General features: G+C 44.9%; 1 protein-coding gene across 1 annotated transcript in view; it reads right to left on the reverse strand.

Moving 5' to 3' along the window:
- LOC115458670 (obscurin-like protein 1) overlaps positions 1-24,126 on the reverse strand; it is a 177,373-nt gene that overhangs the window by 125,362 nt on the left and 27,885 nt on the right. The window contains exons 2-5 of the mRNA XM_030188499.1: positions 19,226-19,495; positions 9,074-9,334; positions 7,788-8,090; positions 1,083-1,370 (exon numbers count right to left, since the gene is read on the reverse strand). Of these exons, the coding sequence (XP_030044359.1) occupies positions 1,083-1,370; positions 7,788-8,090; positions 9,074-9,334; positions 19,226-19,495 (1,122 nt within the window). The remainder of the gene's footprint in view (positions 1-1,082; positions 1,371-7,787; positions 8,091-9,073; positions 9,335-19,225; positions 19,496-24,126) is intronic.

Consider the following 24,126-nt stretch of genomic DNA (forward strand, 5'->3'; position numbering starts at 1 on the left):
CTCTCTGCACACACACACATCTCCAGCCACCAGAGCCCCCTTGGCTCTGGTCCCCCTTTTTCCTTCATCCCTACCCCAAAGCTTTTTCTCTCAGAGCACATGGCTCTGCTTTCTTAGGCTTCTCTTTCTTTCTCTGCTCCCCCCTTCTTCTCCAGCTCTACCCCAAAGTGTCTCTCTTCCTCTGAACACCACTATCCTTTCTTTCTCTCATTGATTCCCACCTAAACACACACACAGATACATCATTGTACTATTTCCCTGTACTAAGTGCTGTGAGCCTATATATATATGCAAATACAATATACTTTCTATATATATCCAAACCCGTGTGGATTGTGTATTCTTTGGGAACCCACTGCCTCTGTGAACTGGACCCGACTGCCTCTACGAACCCACTGCCTCTGTGAACTGGACCCGGGACCATCCCAGGACAACAACAGCTGACAGACACGAATTGTGTTTTGGCCACTCAGGCCTGCCTCAGGAGTCCCTGTAACTTGTATCTATGGTGATTTCTGGAAACACTACTGTTCCTCAGAATTGTGTATCAGCAAAGAGTAAAACATACAGTTTTGAACTCGACTTGATTGCAACGTCACCAAACTCTGATGAGCACCATTAAAAGACATCTCTATGCTGATACACAATTCTGAGGAACAGTAGTGTTTCCAGAAATTGCCATAGATACAAGTTACAGGGACTCCTGAGGCAGGCCTGAGTGGCTGAAACACGATTCGTGTCGTCCAACTCTGAGTCCATTAGAGGTTTTTTGTCATTATCCTTCTTGTGTCCTTCGCTGTGTTTGTTTGCCTTGATTGACCTGTGCAGAGGCTTCTTGTTCTTCTGTACCTGTTGGGACAGTGGATCATGTCAGAACCCTCTGGGCTTTCCATAGCTGCTCATGTGGCTCTCCTAGACAGCAATATGGCGCAGCTTTCCAGGACTCAAATCCTACCGATGCTTCTTGTGACTTTGGGAAAGCCAGTGTTCATCACCAATATATTTAGACAGCTAATTTACCCTGGTAAATGATTTCTGAAAAGTGCCCACCCCAAGCAAGAGAGTTTCTTGACAAAGTTTACCTTGAACATGCAAACGTGCTGACTCTCTGATGCCTTCTGCAAGAAATGTGATCTCTGCGCCATCTTGCTTGTGGAGAACCCCTTGTATGAGCATGGACTGCAGGGTCCTTTCCTGGCTCGTGTGGTATCTTCTGCCCTCCTCCTCTTCCTCATTACCATTATTCACCTGCTTCCCATTCACTAACCAGCTCCCAGTGACTGAGGCCGACAGCTCCACGAAAAACTCAGCATCCTCCCCTTCTCTCACAAATACATTCTGTAAAGGTCTCCGTACCTGAGCCCGTGGCACTGAAAAGAGCAGAGTGGAAGGGGTGGGGGGAGAAAATGGCGAGAGAACAGGTGAGAAGGCGACACTGTACAGAAATTAAAGGAAACACAGTTGTGTGGAAGTCAGCACTGCTTTGCTCAGTCATCTCAGAACAGGGGATTAGGACTGTTCAGACCTGAAGAAAGGAGAACAAATTCCTGACAGCCAACAAGGAGGAGGATCATTTTCAAAGCCAGGAATACATTTTCCTAAAATCAGCTGCCTGATACAAGGGTAAACTTCCATGTGTGATGCCTGTAAATGTGAAGGCTGCCCAGATTGATTCGAGATCCTCCTGGGGCAGGGTCTGCATTACAAAGAACTTTTTGAGTGAAAATGCTGTTTCACGTATTTTGTGTAAAAGGTTTCTTATGAAATTACCCAGTGGGACTTGTGTATAAAAGTACAAGAAGGTGACACTATTATGGGACAGGCTCCTGGGCATGTTCAGGGCAGAGTCATGACGTACATGCATAGTTACTACCTATTCACATACTTCACCTGCTACCAAGCATTATAAATGTTCACAGTTCCAGTTTGGCAGCTTTGCTGAGGCTTTTTTTTATAAAGATACAACGGTACTTCAAATAGGTGACTACTCCGCCCTCACACACAGGTGCCTTCCCTGTCTGTTCTTTTGAAAATGTAGCCACAGGTCTGAATGTTAACCCAGAAGATCTGTGCGAAAGAGCAGGTGTATTGCAAACTCCCCGGGATACTTTTCAAACAGGAACTATGAACGTGCTTTGGCTTTAAAAATTCACCAAAACTCAGACAGAGAAACATATGCACATATCGTGCAATTATAAGATTACCACAAATTGTATTCTGGCCGATATTTAAAACCCTTTAACCAGCCAGGAATGATTCCTGGCCGGTTAAGCGGCACTTAGCCAGCTATGTTCTGCAGAATATCGCCGGTTAATGCTTAGCGGATAGCCGGTCGTATCGTGCGATATAACTGGCTATCCACCAATTTTTGGCACATCATCCACTAAGTTTGGTAGCCAAATCTGGCCACGTCAATAGGTGGTATATATATTTGGCCGGTTCAAACTTAACCGGTCAGTATTGAATATCATCTTGGCTGGTTAAGTTAAGTACTGTGGTAGCCGTGTTAGTCCACTTTAACGGTAATAAATAGAAACACATCAAAACATAGAAAAGAAAATAAGATGTATTAAGTAAGTCCAATAAAAAAAGGTATCATCTTATTTTGTTTTCTATGTTTTGATGTATTTCTATTTATTGCCAGTTAAGTTCAAACCAAAAATAAACTGGATATTAAATGCCAATCACTGGAAATGGCCTATGCAGCCCATCTACCTCCCACAGTCTGAATGTCGGTCCCATTGTTTCTTACATGCCAGGGATCGAAAGAGAAACAGGAGATTTGCGAAAGAAAGCAGCAGACCCCAATGTAGAATAAATGCCTGACATGACCATATTTCATCTGTAAGACTATATCAGAGGCAAAAAACTGTCAAAATAATCAGTTAGAAATAAAGAAACAAAAAATGATATACAACACAAACATGCAAATAAGTCAGAAATCATAAAATAAATAATATTAAAACATAATGTTAAAACTAACATACAACTGATTCATAAATCATATCTTTAAAAACATATATATATATATAAGTTTCAGAATGTTTGTTCCAAGCAGCATCTGATGCAGCCTTACAGATGAAATGTGGGTCACGTCAGGTGCTGTACATTTCTGTGAAATAAAAGCCTTGTATTTATTCTATGTTGATGGTCTGCTGCTTTCTTTTTGCTGCACGCACATCACTGATCTCCTGTCTCTCTTTCGATCCCTGTAACCCCTGTGTGAGAAAGGGTGTCCTGCTTATCCTCGGAGAAACAATATATTTCAGGGTAATCTTATAGTTGCACAATATGTACACGTTTTCCTCCCAGGGACACTCAGCTTCACATCAATCTTCTGGAGCTTCGGCAACATGGAATGCTCTAAAGGCTTTCAGTGATCAGCTGATGAGCCAAATTGTTCTCATCCAAACAGACAATCAGGTTGCCATGTGCTATATTAACAAGCAGGGGGGTATGGGCTCCTACCCCTTGTGTCAGGAAGCAGTCGGGATGTGGCAGTGGGCCACCAGCCATGGCATGGTGCTCTGAGCCAGATACCTGGTGGGGAGAGACAACAGTCTGGTGGACAGACTGAGCAGGGTAATGCAACCGCATGAATGGTCTCTCAACGTTGGCATAACCCACAAGATCTTCCAAGTGTGTGGCACTGCTAGGTGGAAATTTCTGCCACTCATCTCAACAAACGTTCCCTCAGTATTGCTCCAGAGTCAGATGCCTTCTGATTGGAGGGAGGGCCTTCTGTATGCATGTCCTCCAATCCCTTCGATAGAGAAAACTTTGCTGAAATTCAAGCAGGACCTGGGAACCATGATTCTCATTGCATCTTTTTGGCCAAAACAAATCTGGTTCCCTCTTCTTCTGGAGTTATCCTCCGAAGATCTTTGGAAACTAGAGTGTTTTCTGACCCTCATCATGCAGAATGAGGGTTTTTTTCTGCTTTCCAACCTTCAGTCCCTGGCCTGGATGTTGAGAGCATAGAATTTGCATCTCTTCAACTACCTTAGAGTGTGTCCAAGATTCTGGCTTCCAGGAACAATTCCATCAAGAGGTGTTATGCTTTTAAGTGGAACAGGTTTGCCATCTGGTGTGAAGGCAAGGCTCTAGATCCTTTCACTTGTCCTACACAAAAACTGCTTGAATAGCTTCTGTACCTCTCCGAGTCTGGTTTAAAGATGAACTCCTTAAGGGTTCATCTCAGTGCAATTAGCGCTTACCATCACTGTGAAAGAGGTAAGTCCATTTCTGTTCAGCCTCTAGTTGTTCGATACATAAGAGGTTTGCTGTTGACAAAGCCCCCTATCAAACCTTCGACTGTGTCATGGGACCTCATAGTCACCCTCACCCAGCTGATAAAAGCTCCTTTTGAGCCACTTGATTCCTGTCATCTGAAGTACCTGACCTGGAAGGTCTTGTTTTTGGTGGTGTCACTTCAGCTCACAGGGTTAGTGGGCTTCAGGTTCTAGTAGCTGATCCAACTTATACAAAGTTTCATCATTGCAGATTAGTTCTCCACACACATCCTATGATTCTTTCTAAGGTGGTGTCGGAGTTCAATCTTAACTAGTCAATTTTCCTGCCAACATTTTTCACAAAATCTCATACCCATCCTGTTAAAAAAGCGCAGTGCATTAGACTGCAAGTGAGCCTTAGCCTTCTATCTGGGGCAGATTAAAGCCCAAAGACATCCACCCAGTTTTTTTTATTTCTTTTGAATCAAACTTGGAGGAGTGGCCTAGTGGTTAGGGTGGTGGACTTTGGTCCTGGGGAACTGAGTTTGATTCCCAGCACAGGCAGCTCCTTGTGACTCTGGGCAAGTCACTTAACCCTCCATTGCCTGCCACATTGAGCCTGCCATGAGTGGGAAAGTGCGGGGTACAAATGTAACAAAAAAAAACCAGGATGAGGGCAGTCATTAGAAAATGCACATTATCCAACTAGCTAGCAGGCTGCATCTGGACTGGGCTGACTCTGGAGGGTCATGTCACTGCTCACAATGTCAAGAGTCATGGCTGTGTCGGTAGCCCACTTGAGGTCAGCCTCCATTAAAGAGATTTGCAAACATTCAACATGGTCTTCAGTCCACACATTCACATCTCATTATTGCCTTGAACAGAACACCGACATGACAGTTGCTTCATTCAGACAGTTCTGCAGAATTTGTTTGGTATGTAGAATCCAACTCCACCCTCCTAGACCCATTTTTATTCTGTTCCAGGCTGCACCCTCACAACAAGACTATATAAGTTAAGTTTGATTGATATCTGGTTGCCCTTGCCGTTATATGTCCCTATTGTCCTTGGTTTCTTCTTCTCAATGAGCCTGGTAGGTAGGGATTCCACATAGATGAGAAACTTCCTCAAAGAAAGCGAAATTACTCACCTGTAGCAGGTGTTCTCCGAAGATGGCAGGACATGTATTATTACAACCCCTCCCATCTCCCCTTGGAGTTGCATTCTTTTAGCTTTAATATTGAGAAAAGTGATGTGGTAGCTGTGTTAGTCTACTTTTAAAGGTAATAAATAGAAATAAAACAAAACAGAGATAATAAAATAAGATGATACCTTTCTTATTGGACTAACTTACTACATTTTTTTTATTTGCTTTCGAAGGTAATCCTTCAGATCAGAAATAAGCAAATGTTGACAAATATCAGAATATATAAGTGAAAGACAAAAGCGTTCCAATGACAGTCTCACAGGAAGAGGGTGGGGTGGGTTAGGTGAGAAACCGGGAGAGCTGGGTGGGTGATAGACAGGGAGAGCTGAGCAGGTTGCAGACAGGGACAGCTAGGTAGGTGAGAGGCAAGGAAAGATGGATGGCTGATAAGAGGGTGACAAAGAAGTATAATTTTATGGTTTACATTGGGATCTTTGTTAAGTCCTGTCTGGTGGGTGACAAAATATTTCATCATTTTGACTTCAAAGGTCTTACATTTCTGGATTGTCTTAAAATGTCTTTTTTAGTATTCTCTCAATAAGATCATTGATACAGTGTTCTGGTTTTGTAAAGTAGTGTTCCACAGAGGTGACATCCTGGTTGGCACTGGAATGTTTAATATTATCTCTACGTAAATGGAGCCTCCTCTTTAGCATCTGGCTTGATTCTCCAATATAGCACCCTTCTTCACACTTTTTGCATTGAATGATATATACTGCATTTGAAGATCAGCATGTGAAAGATCCCCTTATGCTGAATGTTTTTCCCATGTGAGTGACTGGGGGATCCTGTGAGATGTGTTGGCACAGTTTGCAGCTGGGTATATTGCAGGGACATGTGTCATTCTCTTCTTTTTGAGCTTGTATTAGGAGCTTGCTTTTCACTAATTTGTGTTTTAAGTTGGGTGGCTGTCAAAAGGCCAGCACTGGTGGGGCTGGGAATATTTCTTTCAGTAGTTCATCTTCCTGGAGTAGTGGCTGTAGATCTTTAATATTGTACTTCTGGTCTTGTGCGCTCAAGTCGAACAGGAAGACACTCACACATGCAAAGTGCAATGCTGCCATAGGCTTCTTAAAGTGATAGAACGTTGGGTCACGTCCAAACCAGGCTCCATCAAATTACGTCACGCATATGTGAGAATATATGTGTTGTTGTCCTTGGAGAACACTTACTACAGGATTTCGCCTTATCCATTACATAGGCATCATTGGAGATTGGCATTGCGAGGTATTAAATATCCAGATGCACATTACCATGAATTGGTGTAACAATGATCAAAGTGTACATGGCCTGGGATTAAAACTGCAGAATCCATCTGCATATCCCTCCCAGTGTCCTCTGGGGTGATTCACAGGTCCACCCGAAAATCCTAGGAATCACACTAGACCAAAACCTGTCCTCAGAAACACAAGTAAAGAATACAGTGACCAAAATATGTGGAAACTTAGGCACATCAGAAGCTACTTTCCGAAAGAAGTCTTCCAGATGTTTGTACAAACCCTAACCCTTGGACACATTGAGTACTGTAACAGCGTCTAAGTTGGCTGCAAAGATTCAATTATTTAAAAAAAACTTCATACGGTACAAAACACAGCCACCAGACTGATCTTCAGAAAATCGCGTCTTGAAAGAGCCAGTCCACTGCTGCAAGCCTTGCACTGGCTCCCTGTGCAGGCAAGGATAACTTTCGAGCTCTGTACACTAGCATACAGAATCATCTTCAGTCTGGCTCCAGAATACAGGTTGAACCTAATAAACCGATTGCAACGCAACATACACACAGAAGCACAAAGCTGTCTCACAATTCACTTCCCTTACTGCCAGGGTTTACAATACAAGACAGTTTACTCATCAGGCTTTACCTACCTATGCACTTATAGCTGGAACGCACTCCCTAAAGCACTTACCTGATGTTTGATAAATGATACAAGGCCTACTTCTTCAAAAAATCCTTCCACGAAGCTCCACTGTAAATCGGCTAAGACTAGTCATAACTCTTACTCAACAATGTCCTCTCTATCCCTTGCCTGGTCTCGACCCCACACTGGCTTCTGCAAATAGATCCACCTCCTCACCCTGCTGCCCTTCCCCTGTCCTTCATATTTCCTCCTGCCTCATTTCTCCTTCTATCCCTCTTCAAGCCACTTTGATTCTATGTAATTCAGATCCCTGATCTTATTGTATTTCTTAGTTCCATGTAAGCCACATTGAAACAAAGCTAGTTGGCAAATGCGGGATTGAAAGGCTGTAAATAAAATAAATAATTGCACAGCTGTGTAGTAGCTGGTGTCGGGGCTAGAGAGTATTAATTACATAGCCTGGCATTGTAGTTACCGAATGCTAATTACCCAGGTGTATGTTTCCAGGGAACTCCACATATCTGCTTTTGCCGTACTTATTCACAGAGCAGATGCGAAACCTGTACTTGGCCTCGGATGGGACACTCTCTCCCTGGATCTCCACAACACTTGCACAATCTGTTGTGAAACACTTCACCCAGTCTTTGTCTCCCAGTTCCTGACGTTCCAAGATGAAGGTGCTTGGTGGGGTCCCCTGTAAATTGGGGGGAGGGCACCAGCTGAGAAGAGCTGCATTCGGATTTTCTTTTATTTTCACTGCCACAGGAGCGCCTGGAGGAGCTCTAGCTATACCTGCAACAAACAAAAAAAATCCGCTTAATCATTTTAGTTTGTAAAGATCAGAAGATAAACAATCAAAGCAGACGAAACAAGGCTCAACCGGTACAGAGAACAAATCATTTCTTCACTGAAGAACACACTACCCGGCTTTATACACCACAGCCAGCATTCACAACGTCATCTGTGCAAGGACTCGCCCAACATCCCATTGTAAGTGTGAGGAATAAGTGTGTTCAATATCTGTGCAAACGTTTACACAACAGCCCGTTCTAAGCCTGAGAAGTGACGTCTGCATATTAGTATGAGGCATCTAGGTTTCTCAATTTCTTGCAGGCTCAAACTGCACTAGGCATTTCTCTCCTCATTTCCTTCTCCCTCTCAGTAATTTGCTTTGTGGGTAGTGAAAGTGCATGATGAGTACATTTCTCTCACCCCAACCCATACAGCCCTCCCTGTCCTTCACACCATCCACCTCACCTTATCCTAGTGTATATTTCTCTCCTCCCCTGCACATCTCTTCCCTACCCTCTCTTTTTCATTCAACTTTCCGCAATCCTTTTCCCCTTCCCTATGCAGTTCCCTCTTTCCTCAGCCAAATTCTCTCACTATTATACCCCTTTACTCAACCTTTTTTTCCTCCCAGCTCACCCACTCTGGCCTCTTCTCCCTCTCCCCTCTCTCCCCTCTCTCCCCTTGTGGCTGGAAGACATTTCTGCCCTTTCTCCCACACCCAGGCCTCAATCAATGTGTATGGAGTTTCTCCTGGGTACCAGGCCCAGCAGCTGAGAAAGTATATTCGCTTCAGCTATCCTGTGAGGAGTCGCAGCACAGGGAGAGATGCCGCTACATCGGAAACGTTTTACAGTGCTACGTTCACGCAGGGCCATTAGTGTTGAGAACCTCATCTTATCTCTGGACAAAGCATTACAGAAATGCAGTTCTCTTCCAGTTGTGCTCACGCAGAAACAAAAAAAGCATAAAAGAAAATGGTTTACATTTCACTCGCAGCTGGGCTGAAGTCTGAGACTCTTTAACAGAAAACGTAATTCTGCCAGCATCTTCCCGGGTCACGTTGACAAGCACCAGGAGGTGGGTTTTTCCGAAGCTTTTCAGAACAGTTCTGGGGCTCTCCTGAATCTGCTGTTGGTTTCTGGACCAGCGTACCTCATCCGTGGCAGCCTCTGTCTCCACGCAGAGCACAGTGTTCTCTCCCTCCAGCACATCCAGCTTAGTAGGAAGACGCTTCACTATTGGCCCTGAGAAGGTAAGAGGAAGACATCAGCCTGGGAAGAAAGAAAATGCTGAAAATCAGTTTGTTAACCTATAAAGCTAAGTGAAGCTGTGCGGAATCATTACCTGCCACCTTGTGGTGAGAGGAAAGAAAAACAGTGCCCCCTCATGGAAAGAAGACCAAGTGGTGCAAAGTTCCCCTCTCCTACTATTTACTGTCATTCCCTCAGAGTACTTTATGATTTAGCTGTTACAAGATTTGTCAACCATCCTCCTGTCCAAAGACCCCCAAAAGCAATGCACAAGTTAAAACATTTGAATTTACAATACAAGTACCCAGGGGCGTAGGCAGACTTCGGCAGGAGGGGGGTCCACAGCCTGAGGTGAGGGGGGCACATTTTAGCCCCCCCCCCCGGCGTCGCTGCCGACACCCCTCCCACTATTGCTGACCCCCCCGCCGCTACCGCCACCACCAACAACTTTCACCCCCCCCCCCCGCCGCTCTCGACCCCCCCCTCTCACCGCCAAAACTCCCCCGCCATCACTGTCACCTACCTTTGCTGGCGGGGGACCCCAACCCCCGCCAGCCGAGGCCCTCTTCTTCCTTCGTTCTGTTTTGGACGTCAGACTCAGAAACAAAATGAAGGAAGAAGAGGACCTTGGCTGGCGGGGGTTGGGGTCCCCCGCCAGCAAAGGTAGGCGACAGCGGGAGGGGGGTCGAGAGGGTCTTCGGCAGGGGGGTTCCAGAGCCAAATCTATGGGGGCCCAGGCCCCCGAGGCCCCACGTAGCTATGCCCCTGCAAGTATCTATGTTGGGAAGAGGGTCACTATCCAGACAGTGACACTGAAAACATTATGGACTGCTGAGGCAGTATCCAGATAGTACCAGAGCAGCGCATGGATGGTGCCAGCAGTTCTCCAATTAGCAGCGATGTTCAGACAACTACCTGCATAAAGTTAGGACAGAAAAATTGCTGTCGGGTTACCTCTCTGGACAGTGGTTCAACACACTTAAAAAAACTAGAGTGGACCCTAAAGTGACTGACTAGGGTAGAAACTGGTTCAGTGGGAGGCGAAAAATGGCAGTGGTATACAGTGTTCACTCTGAAGATAAGGGCATTGTTAGCAATGGTATGTCCTTAGGCTAGTTCTTAAAATTTTTGTAAGCAATATACTGAAGAACTGTTCAGTAAAGTTTGTTTTATGGTTTCCTTTGTCCAAGCCACACTGGTCTGGACAAGTGCGATTGTAACATAGTAAATGTATCAGGAACAAAAGTTATTGAAAATTTCATGGGATAACAAGGGATATTTAGGCTAAGATAAGATTTTAAAATGGAAGACAGGGGAGCCAGTTTACTCTGAGATGATTATACAGTAAAAGGCCACAGGATAGAGGGTTTAGCTGGGTCTAGCATATTTGCCACCCAGGGCCGATCATTTTTTTAACACCCCCCTCCTCTATATGAAACAGCGATGTATGTCGCCTAGTACTGTGCAAAATAAAAATATAAAGATAGCAGATGTAAATTTGAAACTGTCAAATACCAATCACCACTTTACAAATTAACAAATAGAAATAAAACAAAAAATGGAGAATAAGATAATACCATTTTATTGGAGTAATACAATTAGCTTTCAGAGGCCAAAACCTCCTTCCTCAGGTCAGTACAGTCTTCTGCTGTTACGGTATCCTGTCCTGACCTGAGGATGGGGGTTTTGGTCTCTGAAAGTTAGTCAAATATATATTAAAATCAGCTCAATAAAAAGAACACCTTATTTTCATTTTCTATTACCACAGCTACAATACTACTTTATTCTAAAGCAAATATATATATATTTTTTTTTCTACTTTTGCTATCTCTGGTTTCTGCTTTCCTCATCTTCTCTTCACTCTCTCCCTTCCATCCAGCGTCCGTCCTCTCTCTGCCCCTTCCATCCACTGTCTGCCCTTTCTCTCTTCTATCCTGAGTCTGCCCTCCCCCTTTCCATATGGTGTCTGCCAGATTTCTCTGCCCATTCCATCCACTGCCTGCCCCTTTTCCCCTTCCATCCTGCCTGTTCTTTTTATATGATGAATTCTAGCATCTCCCCCCTCTCTTTCCCTCTTTATCTCTCCTCTGTTCCTCATCCCCATCCAATTTCTGCTTTCCAGTTTCTCCTGTATATTTGACTTTTTTCTCTCTTCACATCCACCATCATTCCCTCTAGCTCCCTATCTCTCCTGTCCATAACCTCCCCTCTGTGTCTCTGTCCCTATTTCCCCCATGTTCAGCATCTGCCCTCTGTGTCCCCATCCCCCCCTCTGTTCCCATGTTGTTGGCCCTGGGGTAGGAGAGGAAGAGGAGAGAGGAAGAAAGAAGGGGAGCATCTCTTCCTCTTCTCTCCCCTGCCCCATAGTACTACATCTCGTTCTCCCCCTCCTCAAATCCAGCTTTTCCCACTCTCCCCTCCCTCATGCGTCCCACCTTTCTCTTTACCCTCCCCTCCGGTAGGTCCAGCTTCTGCCCCTCTCTTCTTCCTTGCTCTCGCTTCCTCCTTCCCTTTTGGTCCAGCATCGCTCTCCCTCCCCTCTACACTCTTTTTCCCTTCCCTGTGGTTTGGCATCGCATTGCTCTCCCTCCTCGCTCCACCCCCTTGTCCCTTCCCCTGTGGTCTGGCATCGCATTGCTCTCCTCCCCATTTTCCCTTTCCCTGTGGTCTGGAAACACTTTCCCTCCTCTTTCCACCCCCTCCTTTCCCCTACCCCTTTGGTCTGGCATCGCTCTCCCTCCTCTCCACCCCCCTTCCCCTTTGGTCTGGCATCACATTTTCCTCTCTCCGTCCCTCTTTCTCTTTCCTTTCCCTGTGGTCTGGCATTGATTTCCCTTCTCTCCACCCTCGGTGTGCTCTGCAGGCTTCCAAGCTCCCTTACCTTGTGTGCTGAGCCCCCCAAAACCCACTACCCACAACTGTACACCACTACCATAGCCCTTACGGGTGAAGGGGAGCACCTAGATGTGGGTACAGTGGGTTTGTGGTGGGTTTTGGAAAGCTCACTGTTTCCTCCACAAACGTAACAGGTAGGGGGAGGTATGGGCCTGGGTCCGCCTGCCTGAAGTGCACTGCACCCACTAAAACTGCTCCAGGGACCTGCATTCTGCTGTCATGGACCTGAGTATGACATCTGAGGCTGGCATAGAGGCTGGCAATCAATATTTTGCAAGATATTTTTTGAGGGTGGGAGGGGGTTAGTGACCACTGGGGGAGTAAGGGGAGGTCATCCCTGATTCCCTCCAGTGGTCATCTGGTCATTTTGGGCACCTATTTGTGCCTTGGTAGTAAGAAAAACATGACCAGGTAAAGTCGTCCAAGTGTTCGTCAGGGACGTTCTTGGTTCTTTCGATTATGGGTCGAGGACGTCCAAGTGTTAGGCACACCCAAGTCCCACCTTCGCTATGCCTCCGAAACGCCCCCCTTGAACTTTGGCTGTCCCTGCGATGGAAAGCAGTTGGGGACGTCCAAAATCGGCTTTCGATTATACCGATTTGGACAACCCTGTGAGGACGCCCATCTTCCGATTTATGTCAAAAGATAGGCCTCCTTCTCTTTCGAAAATGAGCCCGCTAGTCTTTGTACTTTTGGAACGAGTAAAAATTGATTTACTTCTACTCATTCTATACTACTCAGGATTTTGTAGACCTCAATCATATCTCTCCTCGTCCATCTCTTTTCCAAGCTGAAGAGCCCTAACCTCTTTAGCCTTTCCTCATATGAGAGGATTCCATCCCCTTTATCATTTTGGTCACTCTTCTTTGAACCTTTTCTAATTCCTATATATCTTTTTTGAGATACAACGACCTGAACTGACTGCAGTACTTAAGGTGCAGAAGCACCATGGAGCGATACAAAGGCATTATAGTATTTTCAGTTTTATTCACCATACCTTTCCTAATAATTCATACCATCCTGTTTGCTTTTTTGGTCAACGCCGCACACTGAGCAGGACCGACTGACCACTGAGCAGCACTTGTTGGACTGTGGTCTTCCCCAGATCTCTGCTACTCCATTTGCTGACCTTGACCGTCTGTTGACGCTGTTTGAAGTCCAGCAAGCTATTAAAGAACTTTGCCTCTGACTTTGCTCCTCTTCTAGCTAATATTCTTAATGGGGTGCAAACCAGAGATGTTTTACCTCCTTCTATGATGGAGGCCTGGATTGCCTTCATTCCGAAACCTGATAAAGATCATACTTTGTGCGCCTCACGGACCTATTTCGGTGCTGAATGAGGATGTCAAATTATTGGCTAAAGTACTGGCAAACTGTCTTGCACTTGTTCCGCCATCCATTGTCCACCCAGATCAGGTAGTTTTGTTGCTCGTCGTCAGGCAATGGATAATGTCTGCTGGGTGGTAGATTTACTTTACCTAGCACAGCGAGGTGGGGTTCCAATGTGCCTTCTCAGCTTAGATGTCAAGAAAGCCTTTGATTGCGTTCATTGGCATTTCATGTAACATAGTAACATAGTAGATGACAGCAGAAAACGACCTGCACGGTCCATCCAGTCTGCCCAACAAGATAAACTCATATGTGCTACGTTTTGTGTATACCTTACCTTGATTTGTATCTGCCATTGTCAGGGCACAGACCGTATAAGTCTTCCCAGCACTAGCCCCGCCTCCCAACCACCAGCCCTGCCTCCCCCCACCGGCTCTACTACTCAACATTTCCAAAGCGCTACCAGACTCATGCAGCACTATACTGCCACCCAATCTCAGCTAAGCTTATGAGGATCCCTTCCTTCTGAACAGGATTCCTTTATGTTTATCCCATGCATGTTTGAATTCCATTACCATTTTCATCTCCACCACCTCCCACAGAGGGGCATTCCAAGTATCCACCACTCTCTCCGTGAAAAAATACTTCCTGACATTTTTCCTGAGTCTGCCCCCCTTCATTCTCCTTTCATGTCCTCTCGTTCTACCTCCTTCCCATCTCCAGAAAAGGTTCGTTTGCGGATTTATACCTTTCAAGTATTTGAACGTCTGTTACAAATTTTAGTATCATCTGCAAAAAGGCAAACTTTACCTTATCAGGTGATGGAGCGCTTTGGATTGGGTATAGGTTTTTGGGGCTGGATTCAGGTTTTCTATTCCTCTCTCAAAGCATGTGTTCGTATTAATGGAGGGAACTCAGCGTTGTTTCCTCTAACTAAGGGTATGTGTCAGGAGTGCCCGTTATCTCCCTTGTTGCTTGCTATGTGTCAGGTTCTCAGGTTCAGAGCCCGCGGGGCCGGGCTCTGGAGCAAACATGAGCCCTTGGGCTGCTGACGAGGAGCGACAGCAGCAGGCAAAACCCACCTATCAACGCTGGGCAAACACACCGGCACCGGCAGGGACTGCAGGCACCGCCCAGCGAGCCGGAACACACGGACTGGAATCCCCCGGACTGGAGAACACAGGACTGGAACACGGGACTGCAATCCCCCGGACTGGAGGACACAGGACTGGAACACACTGGACTGGAGTGCACCAGACTGGACACACACCGGACCGGAACACACTGGACTGGAGCGCACCAGACTGGAACACACACCGGACCGGAACACACTGGACTGGAGCACACTGGACTGGTCCGTACAGCTTCACCTGCACTTGGCCACTACCCTCCCCCCCCCCCCCCCAAGGGTTGAGCCCTTGGGTTCGAATGGCCGGCAGGACTTACCGGATACCGGATGACACAAGGACCAGGACTGGAAACAGAAGAGACAGCAGTGCTCCAAGGAACTGGACTAACCAGGGCACTCCTAGGCCTACACTAACAAAAGAACTTCCTAAGCCCTATACTAACAAGCTAAACACAAAACTAACAAGGTGCTTCCTAAGCACTACTCTAGCAAGCTAGACACAAACTATGAAGGTGCTTCCTAAGCACTATCCTAGCAAGCTAGACACAAACTATCAAGGTGCTTCCTAAGCACTACCCTAGCAAGCTAGATACAAAACTAACAAGGTGCTTCCTAAGCACTACTCTAGCAAGCTAGACATAAACTATCAAGGTGCTTCCTAAGCACTATCCTAGCAAGCTAGACACAAACTATCAAGGTGCTTCCTAAGCACTACCCTAGCAAGCTAGACACAAACTATCAAGGTGCTTCCTAAGCACTACTCTAGCAAGCTAGACACAAACTATCAAGGTGCTTCCTAAGCACTACTCTAGCAAGCTAGATACAAAACTAACAAGGTGCTTCTTAAGCACTACTCTAGCAAGCTAGACACAAACTATCAAGGTGCTTCCTAAGCACTATCCTAGCAAGCTAGACACAAACTATCAAGGTGCTTCCTAAGCACTACCCTAGCAAGCTAGATACAAAACTAACAAGGTGCTTCCTAAGCCCTACTCTAGCAAGCTAGAAACAAAACTAACAAGGTGCTTCCTAAGCCCTACTCTAGCAAGCTAGAAACAAAACTAACAAGGTGCTTCCTAAGCACTACTCTAGCAAGCTAGACACAAACTATCAAGGTGCTTCCTAAGCACTACCCTAGCAAGCTAGATACAAAACTAACAAGGTGCTTCCTAAGCACTACCCTAGCAAGCTAGACACAAAACTAACAAGGTGCTTCCTAAGCCCTACTCTAGCAAGCTAGATACAAAACTAACAAGGTGCTTCCTAAGCACTACTCTAGCAAGCTAGACACAAACTATCAAGGTGCTTCCTAAGCACTACCCTAGCAAGCTAGACACAAACTATCAAGGTGCTTCCTAAGCACTACCCTAGCAAGCTAGATACAAAACTAACAAGGTGCTTCCTAAGCACTACTCTAGCAAGCTAGACATAAAACTAACAAGGTGCTTCCTAAGCCCTACTCTAGCAAGCTAGATACAAAACTAACAAGGTGCTTCCTAAGCACTACTCTAGCAAGCTAGACACAAACTATCAAGGTGCTTCCTAAGCACTATCCTAGCAAGCTAGACACAAACTATCAAGGTGCTTCCTAAGCACTACCCTAGCAAGCTAGATACAAAACTAACAAGGTGCTTCCTAAGCACTACCCTAGCAAGCTAGACACAAAACTAACAAGGTGCTTCCAAAACCAAGAGGGAAAAGCAGGAAAGCTAAACACACAGACACCAGTGCACACTGCACTAACACTAACCTGGACCTTAGCAAAAGCAAGCAGGGAAACTAGACACAAAGTCAGAAGTGCACACTGCACCACCCTACCTAAAGCAAACACCACCGTTGCAAAGGCTCTGAAGGAAAGAACACCACTTCCTTATCAAGGCCCTCCCTGATGATGTCACACTCCCTAGACCCAGGCAGCACCCTGAAACACAGAAAGCACACTGAAATCCATAGAGGCCCAACCCACACCAATGCAGCACCGTGAAGCACTTGAAGCCAGTACACCCAAAGAGAGGTAGAGCTAACTCAGTCCACACACACAGGTGCAGTATAGTGAAACAATTAGAGCCATGCTGCTGGAAGCTGCCAGCATAGAGAGACAGAGCTAGCTCAGAAAGGACAGACACAGGAAACAGATGCCAGCTAAGAAGCTGACCACCAGGAAAAAGGTAAGTTTGAGAGGGGTTCTGACCACGATCATAACACTATGGCAATGGAACCTTTTGCAGTGGCAGTTCAGGGGTGATATCATACAGACGTTCAAATATTTGAAAGGTATTAATCCACAAACAAACCTTTTCCAGAGACGGGTAGGTGGTAGAACTAGAGGACATGAATTGAGGTTGAAGGAAGGCAGGCTCAGGAATAATGTCAGGAAGTATTTTTTCACTGAGAGAGTGGTGGATACTTGGAATGCCCTACAGTGATAGGTGGCAGAGATGAAAACTGTAACGGAATTTCAAAAATATGTGGGATAAACACGTAGGAATCCTGTTTAGAAGAAAATGATCCAAAGAAGCTTAGTGGAGATTAGGTGGCAACACTAGTAATTTGGGAAGCAAAGCCAGTACGGGGCAGACTTCTACAGTCTGTGCCTTGATCGTGGCTGGATAGATTTAGATGGGCTGAAAAGGAGCTTATCAAAGTCTTCAATAACAACTTCAAATAAGGACAGTGCCAGGCAGATGCCTATGATCTTTGCCCCGAAAATAGAATGGATAAATCAAGTTCAGTTATACATACGTTGTATCACCTCATACCTTATATAATGAGTTTATCTCTTCGGGCAAACTGGATGGACCATACAGGTCTTTATCTGCTGTCATCTACTATGTTACTATGACTGTTGGGCTAGGAAAAGGGAGGGGGGTTGATGACCTTATCTTGCTTACCCTCATAATGTAATCCATAACCTGAATTGTAACAAATTGTATTTCCATTTTTCATAATGTATTGTAAGCCACACTGAGCCCGCAAATAGGTGGGAAAATGTGGGATACAAATGCAATAAAATAAATAAATAAATGTGGGTGGTTGCAGACTGAATGATTTTTTAATCTATTTTTACAACAGAGCCGTTGCGATCTCTCTTGAAAAAAAGCAGAGAGGCTTTGTACAGCCTGTCGTTCTTAAAAGCAGATGGACCTAACACAATCCAGCTTTAAAAAGATGTCCTTTTGTTTTTTTAGGAAAAAGAAAAACAAATTCCTATTTTTCTTTCCTGTGAGAAAAAAAGTTTAAGCTACGCATTTGCAAATAAATTCCACCGAGGCTGTAGGGGGTGGTGTCACTTCCCGTCACATGACTCCATGGCAGCTAGTAGTGGAAACAGGAAGTGATGTATAAAGTAGTGGCCCCAATCTTGGTAAATGGGTGTGGCTATTACAACACTCCATGTGACATCACCAAAATTGGGTGGGGCTATGCAAATAAGGTGGTGCAAGAGGTGGACCTGTGCAAAAAAAGTGGGTCAAGATGTCATATCCAGTGATGTCATCAAAGGGGGTGAGGTAGGCATGACTTGGACAATGATGTCATCAGAGGGGGGCATGTTTTGGGTGTGTCCTCACTACTGATTGGCTGAGAACCCAGAAGTGGGCGTGTCACCTGTCAAAATCAATTCTGAGAAATGCCGGTAAGATACACTACTTGTGTCATTAGCAGGGATGTACATTCTTATAAAATTCATTTCATGCTGTTGTAGCCGAAAAGTATGGGGAAACCCCCAAAAATTTCTCTTTTCTTGAATACTGTACTCTTCAGAAAGTCTGCACACTCTTGTGAAGCATGTGGGCTGTTTACTGAACCCCCAGTTGTTACCATAAGCCTGAAACAAAAACAAGCAATACAGTCGCCCTAGGAAAGAGACAAGTAGAAGCCAATGTGTCATATGAGCTGAAATGAGTAATCATCTTGTTGTCATACCAAAATGTCATGACTAAATTAGTAGTGTACTTCTAGGGACCCTACATCATTACTTAACATACAAAGAAGAAACTGTGAACCAACCTTGTAAAATGTATCAAAGTCAATCAGACAAGGTAAAAAATATAAAGAGATTCACTCTATTGCATATGTACCTGTGGAATTAGAGACCAGAAATCATTGAAGGGATGACACTTATTCTGTGCTTATCTGCAAAGTGTGTATTTCACCGATTACTGTAGAGTATATTCCAGCTATTATTTGTACCCCTCAGACTGGAAGCAAGTTGTTGAATCATTGCATTTCAATTTAAGACTTGGTCAAGGGACATTGGCAACCACCCCTCAATCATGCTGAAATTGAAGGCTATTCCTTTTCATGATTATGGGGTAGGAGCCACATTTGGAGGCTTATGGATATGCCACTGGAATAATCTATTAGATGCTATGTTGCCAGTTCAGATGACACAACCATCAAGAAGGTATGAGAGCAATCTCACAAAGGAAAAGATTAACAGATTTCACATCTGTATACTTCCTTTAACTAATGGCTGATACAGACATTCTCCAACAATCCCTTAATACCATAAACCCAGAATCCAAACTCACCTTTAACTGTTACCTCTGCAATACTCCTTCCTCCACCCTTCATCTCACAGAGGTAAATGCCATCGTCGTCCATGCAGGCATCACGTATAATGAGACGCCGTAGTGTGCCCTGTTCCCGTATCACGTACTTCTGGCTTGTTTGTAGCTTCCGGTCCTCCATGTACCATGTTGTGGACACAGAGGCCTCTGGCACCCTGCACACCAAAATAGCATCATCGCTCTCGTAAACCACTGCATCTTCCAGTTGGCATTGAAACTTCACTCGTGGTTCTGAAAGAAGAGCAGAAAGATGAGAAGAGGACAGTACCATATCTCAGTAAGTTGCAACATACAAGACCCTCTGTCAGCAGTTCCACTCCTGACTTCCTGTTTCCAAGTGGGGGAGAAACATCAGAGGAAAGGCTCTGGGACAGGCTGAAGGCAGGGAAGGAGGGAAGTGGTGGAGAGATGCCAGCGGAGGGAGGGAGAAGAGATCCAGGGCCCCGGGATAGGGGGGAAAGAAGAGGGAGGGAGAGATGCTGGATAACAGGAAGGAGGGAAATGAGAGGGAGAAGTAGTAATGGATCTGGGGAGGAAACAGAGATTTTGGACAAGTGGACTATTGCTTTAATGCTGATCTTGGGGCTTGGAGCTGGCATGGGGGCTAGAGGTGGGATAAGGGGTCTGGGGGCTGACACACAGCTGTTGATGGCAGATGGTGGGATAGCAGAAGAGGTTGAGGGAAAGGTCTGATGCTAGGATGGGAGAAGGCAGCTTGAGCTAACAAGGGTTGGGGATGGGGGCAGATGTTCTGTTCCACTTTTATCTTGTAGGATGGAAGACAGATTACGGGGAAAATTACAAACAGTAACTCTCAGCTGATACATCTAATATACGAACAATTTCTGCCTATTGCCTAGAAATAGATACGTTTTTAATGCCTTGCGAAAAAGATAAAATAGGATGAGGAATATTATTCCAGACTTTCACGCTTTGAAATGAGAAAGATTGCTCCTATAGCATATATTTTTCATAGAAGGGTAACCTAAATTCAGCTTCAGAACATCTCTCAAATTAGTAAGCGCAGAAGGTCTTCAGAATTTTGGCCATGAAAACACTTAGGGGTCTTTTACCAAAGTGTAGTAAAATGTGGCCTTAGGACATGAGAATGACCCAAGTAAGCCTGCCCTAAGGCCTTTGTTACCACATGGGTAAAATGGCCGAATTTCTGAGTTTTTCTATAAATGAGCATTAGGACGTCAGCCACGACCACCACCACTGTTTTGTAGGTGGTGAGGACTCATGCGCTAACCACACGTTAATCAGTTAGTATAAGCTGATGTAGCTGTGGCGATCAATTACTGCAGAACACACCTCTCTCTGCTCCAGACTCTCCCCCAGTGCTAAAAAATAAAATTAGCACAGGATGCCTGAGAACACCTCGTGCAAGGCCTTTTGGGGCTCTTCCCCCCCCCCCTCGAAATGGCCATACAGCAAGTGCTTCACTTGACGCACAGCCATTTCTTTAAAAAAACAAAACAAAACAAAACAGCAGCCTTTGTGGTAAACGGAGACCTCAGCGCACGTCAAAACATGCATTGATGCCAGTGCAAGCCCCCTTTTGCCGCAGCTTAATAAAAGGACCCCTTAAAAACTATTTTAAAATCAATACGTGACTGTATGAGAAGCCAATGAAAACTATCCAGAAGTGAGATGGTTCTTTCAAATGTTCTTAATTTAAAAATCAGCCTGTTGTAATTTTTTTGCAACTTAACGGAAACAGTGTTATACAGAAAGTTGCAATAATCTGACTGGGGGAGTTGAATACACTGAGCAATAATCCTAAAACTTGGAGCTCTTCATGAAGACTGAACAGCTCTTACCTGATGCAGCTTGAAAAAGAAATTTCTAGTTATTTAATTTATCTGCAATTCAAAGCCTTCCCTTCCCTCTCAGTGTCCCGCCTTCCTCTGATGTAATTTCCTCTTTCCATGAGGGCAGGACACTGAGAGGGAAGGGAAGGCTAGAGACAAGCCTGCTGGTTTCACTGCCGCCGCTGTGACTTGAGGTAAAATAAAAGATTTAAACCATGCAGGGTGGCAGGAATGAAAAGGGGGATGTTGGGGGGAAAGAGGGCGGGCAGGTGGGGCTGGGGTTGGAACTGGACCTCGCGGGCTGAAAAGGGGGGGCAGGTGGGGGCTGGGATGAGTCACTAGACATGGATGGGAAGGGAGTATAGGGAGCAAAGGAGAATCACTGGACGGAGGGGAGGGCAGGGCCCAGGGAGAGAGGAGAAATCGCTGGACATGGAGGGGAGGGCAGGGGAGACAGGAGAATTGTTGGGCAGGGGAGAGAGGGGAGAATTGCTTGATATGGATAAATGGAGGAGAGGGCAGGGGAGAGAGAAGAGTTGCTAGATATAGATGGATGGAGGGGAGGGCAGGGGTGAGGAGAGTTGTTGGACATGGATGGATGGAGGGGAGGGCAGGGGAGAGGAGAGTTGTTGGACATGGATGGATGGAGTGGAGGGCAGGGGAGAGAGGAGCGTTGCTGGACATGGATGGAGGGGAGGGCAGAGGAGAATCGCTGAACATGGATGGGAGGGGAGGGCGGAGGAGAGAGGAGAAATGCTGGACATGGATGGAGGGGAGGGAAGAAAGAGGAAGGAGATGCACATGGATGGAGGGGAGGGGAGAGAGAGGAAGTGAGATGAACATGAATGTAACAAGTCTAAAGCTGTTTCAGTTGGCTAGGCAATGCCTTAAAAGGTGAAGACAAAAAGAAATAACAATTGAATATCACTAAAACAGCTTCACAAATTATTGTAGCTGCTAGAAGTAGTAATTACAAACTTTGTAGTTTGTGCCCATTTTTTTTCACAGTTCTTCAATTGCTGCTGCCTGTTTTGTTTTACCCGTTGTGATATAATATTTGCATGTGGTTCTCTCTATTTCAATCTAGTTAAATCGAATCAAATTGAATTGAAAAACCAAATTTTTTGAAAGAATTGAATTGTACCGAATTGAACATTTTTTAGCTGTATCGGACAGCACTAGTAGATAGTAGGGTTCCCCATGAGTCTTTGCTGGGACCACTGCTTTTTAACATATTTACAAATGATCTACCTTAATAGCAGATTATAGGCTTTTCCTCCCGAAATCTGTCCAACCCTCTTTTAAACCTGATAAGCTAGGAGAGGTCATGTGATGCGGTGAGCAGAATTGGAAGCAAGACTGAAGTGCTCTGAAGGCCCCCTCGAATAATCTCTCCAGATTCTACAGCCTTTCTATTAGGACGAATTGTATTGATCCTCGTCTTTTGGCTGTGGATGGACAAATTTATAATTGTTATGGTTAGTTTTGGTGTGTTTTGGGCTTGTACATAAGAACATAAGAATAGCCATAATGGGTCAGACCAACGGTCCATCTAGTCCAGTATCCTGTTTCCAACAGTGGCCAATCCAGGTCACAAGTAGGCTACAAGAGAAGTTAGGTTTATCTACATAGCTTTTCAGACCAGGTCTGAACTGCATTTTAAAGAGAATTAAGCTTTAAGCATTATAGCTTCTGTACCAGAATACATATTGCAACGTGGAGCTGAAGTGTTTATTCTGGGTGAGATCATGGGACAGAAGAACCAAGGTGCAATATCGGTTAGGTCACATTGATCTAGTACATTTATGCCCACCCATGCGGATGGAAAGAAAGGGTGGTCTACTACTACTACTACTACTACTACTATTTAGCATTTCTATAGCGCTACAAGGCATACGCAGCGCTGCACAAACATAGAAGAAAGACAGTCCCTGCTCAAAGAGCTTACAATCTAATAGACAAAAAATAAATAAAGTAAGCAAATCAAATCAATTAATGTGAACGGGAAGGAAGAGAGGAGGGAAGGTGGGGGGAAGGCCGACAGTCGCTCAAAAGAGCATGGTTCGGGATAAGGTATCTTTCAAAGATATCACCATAACAGGGAAGATAGAGTATCCTGATAGTGAGGTTGCAAAAGAGATTGTAGTAGATCGGGTATCCTTAAATAACAATAAAAATCAGACAAAAGATTGCCAATTAATACTGTCAAGTACTAAGCATGATGTACTTAGGAACAACAAACATAGTTTGAAATGTCTATATGCGAATGCCAGGAGCCTAAGAAATAAGATGGGGGAGTTAGAATATATTGCACTAAATGAAAAATTAGATATAATAGGCATCTCTGAGACCTGGTGGAAGGAGGATAACCAGTGGGACACTGTCATACCGGGGTACAAATTATATCGTAGTGATAGGGTGAATCGGATTGGTGGAGGGGTAGCATTGTATATTAACGAGAGCCTTGAATCAAATAGATTGAAAATTCTGCAGGAAACAAAACACTCCTTGGAATCACTGTGGATTGAAATTCCATGTGCAAAGGGGAAAAGGATAGTGATAGGAGTGTACTACCGTCCGCCTGGCCAGGACGAACAGACAGATGCGGATATGTTAAAGGAAATCAGGGACGCAAACAAACTGGGCAACACAATAATAATGGGGGATTTCAATTACCCGCATATAGACTGGGTTAATGTAACATCTGTACACGCAAGGGACATAAGATTTCTTGATGAAATCAAGGACAGCTTCATGGAACAGCTAGTTCAGGAGCCGACAAGAGAAGGAAAAATACTAGACTTAGTCCTTAGAGGTGCTCATGATCTAGTGCAGGGGGTAACGATACGAGGGCCGCTTGATAACAGTGATCATAATATGATCGGTTTTGATATTGGCATTGAAGGAAGTGAAACTAGGAAATCAAGTACGCTAGCGTTTAACTATAGAAAAGGTGATTACGACAAAATGAGAAAAATGGTGAAAAAAAGACTGAAAGGAGCAGCTCGCAGAGTAAAAAACTTGCGTCAGGCATGGATGCTGTTTAAA

This window comes from Microcaecilia unicolor, unplaced genomic scaffold, assembly GCF_901765095.1.
Source record: "Microcaecilia unicolor unplaced genomic scaffold, aMicUni1.1, whole genome shotgun sequence".
Lineage (NCBI taxonomy): Eukaryota > Metazoa > Chordata > Amphibia > Gymnophiona > Siphonopidae > Microcaecilia > Microcaecilia unicolor.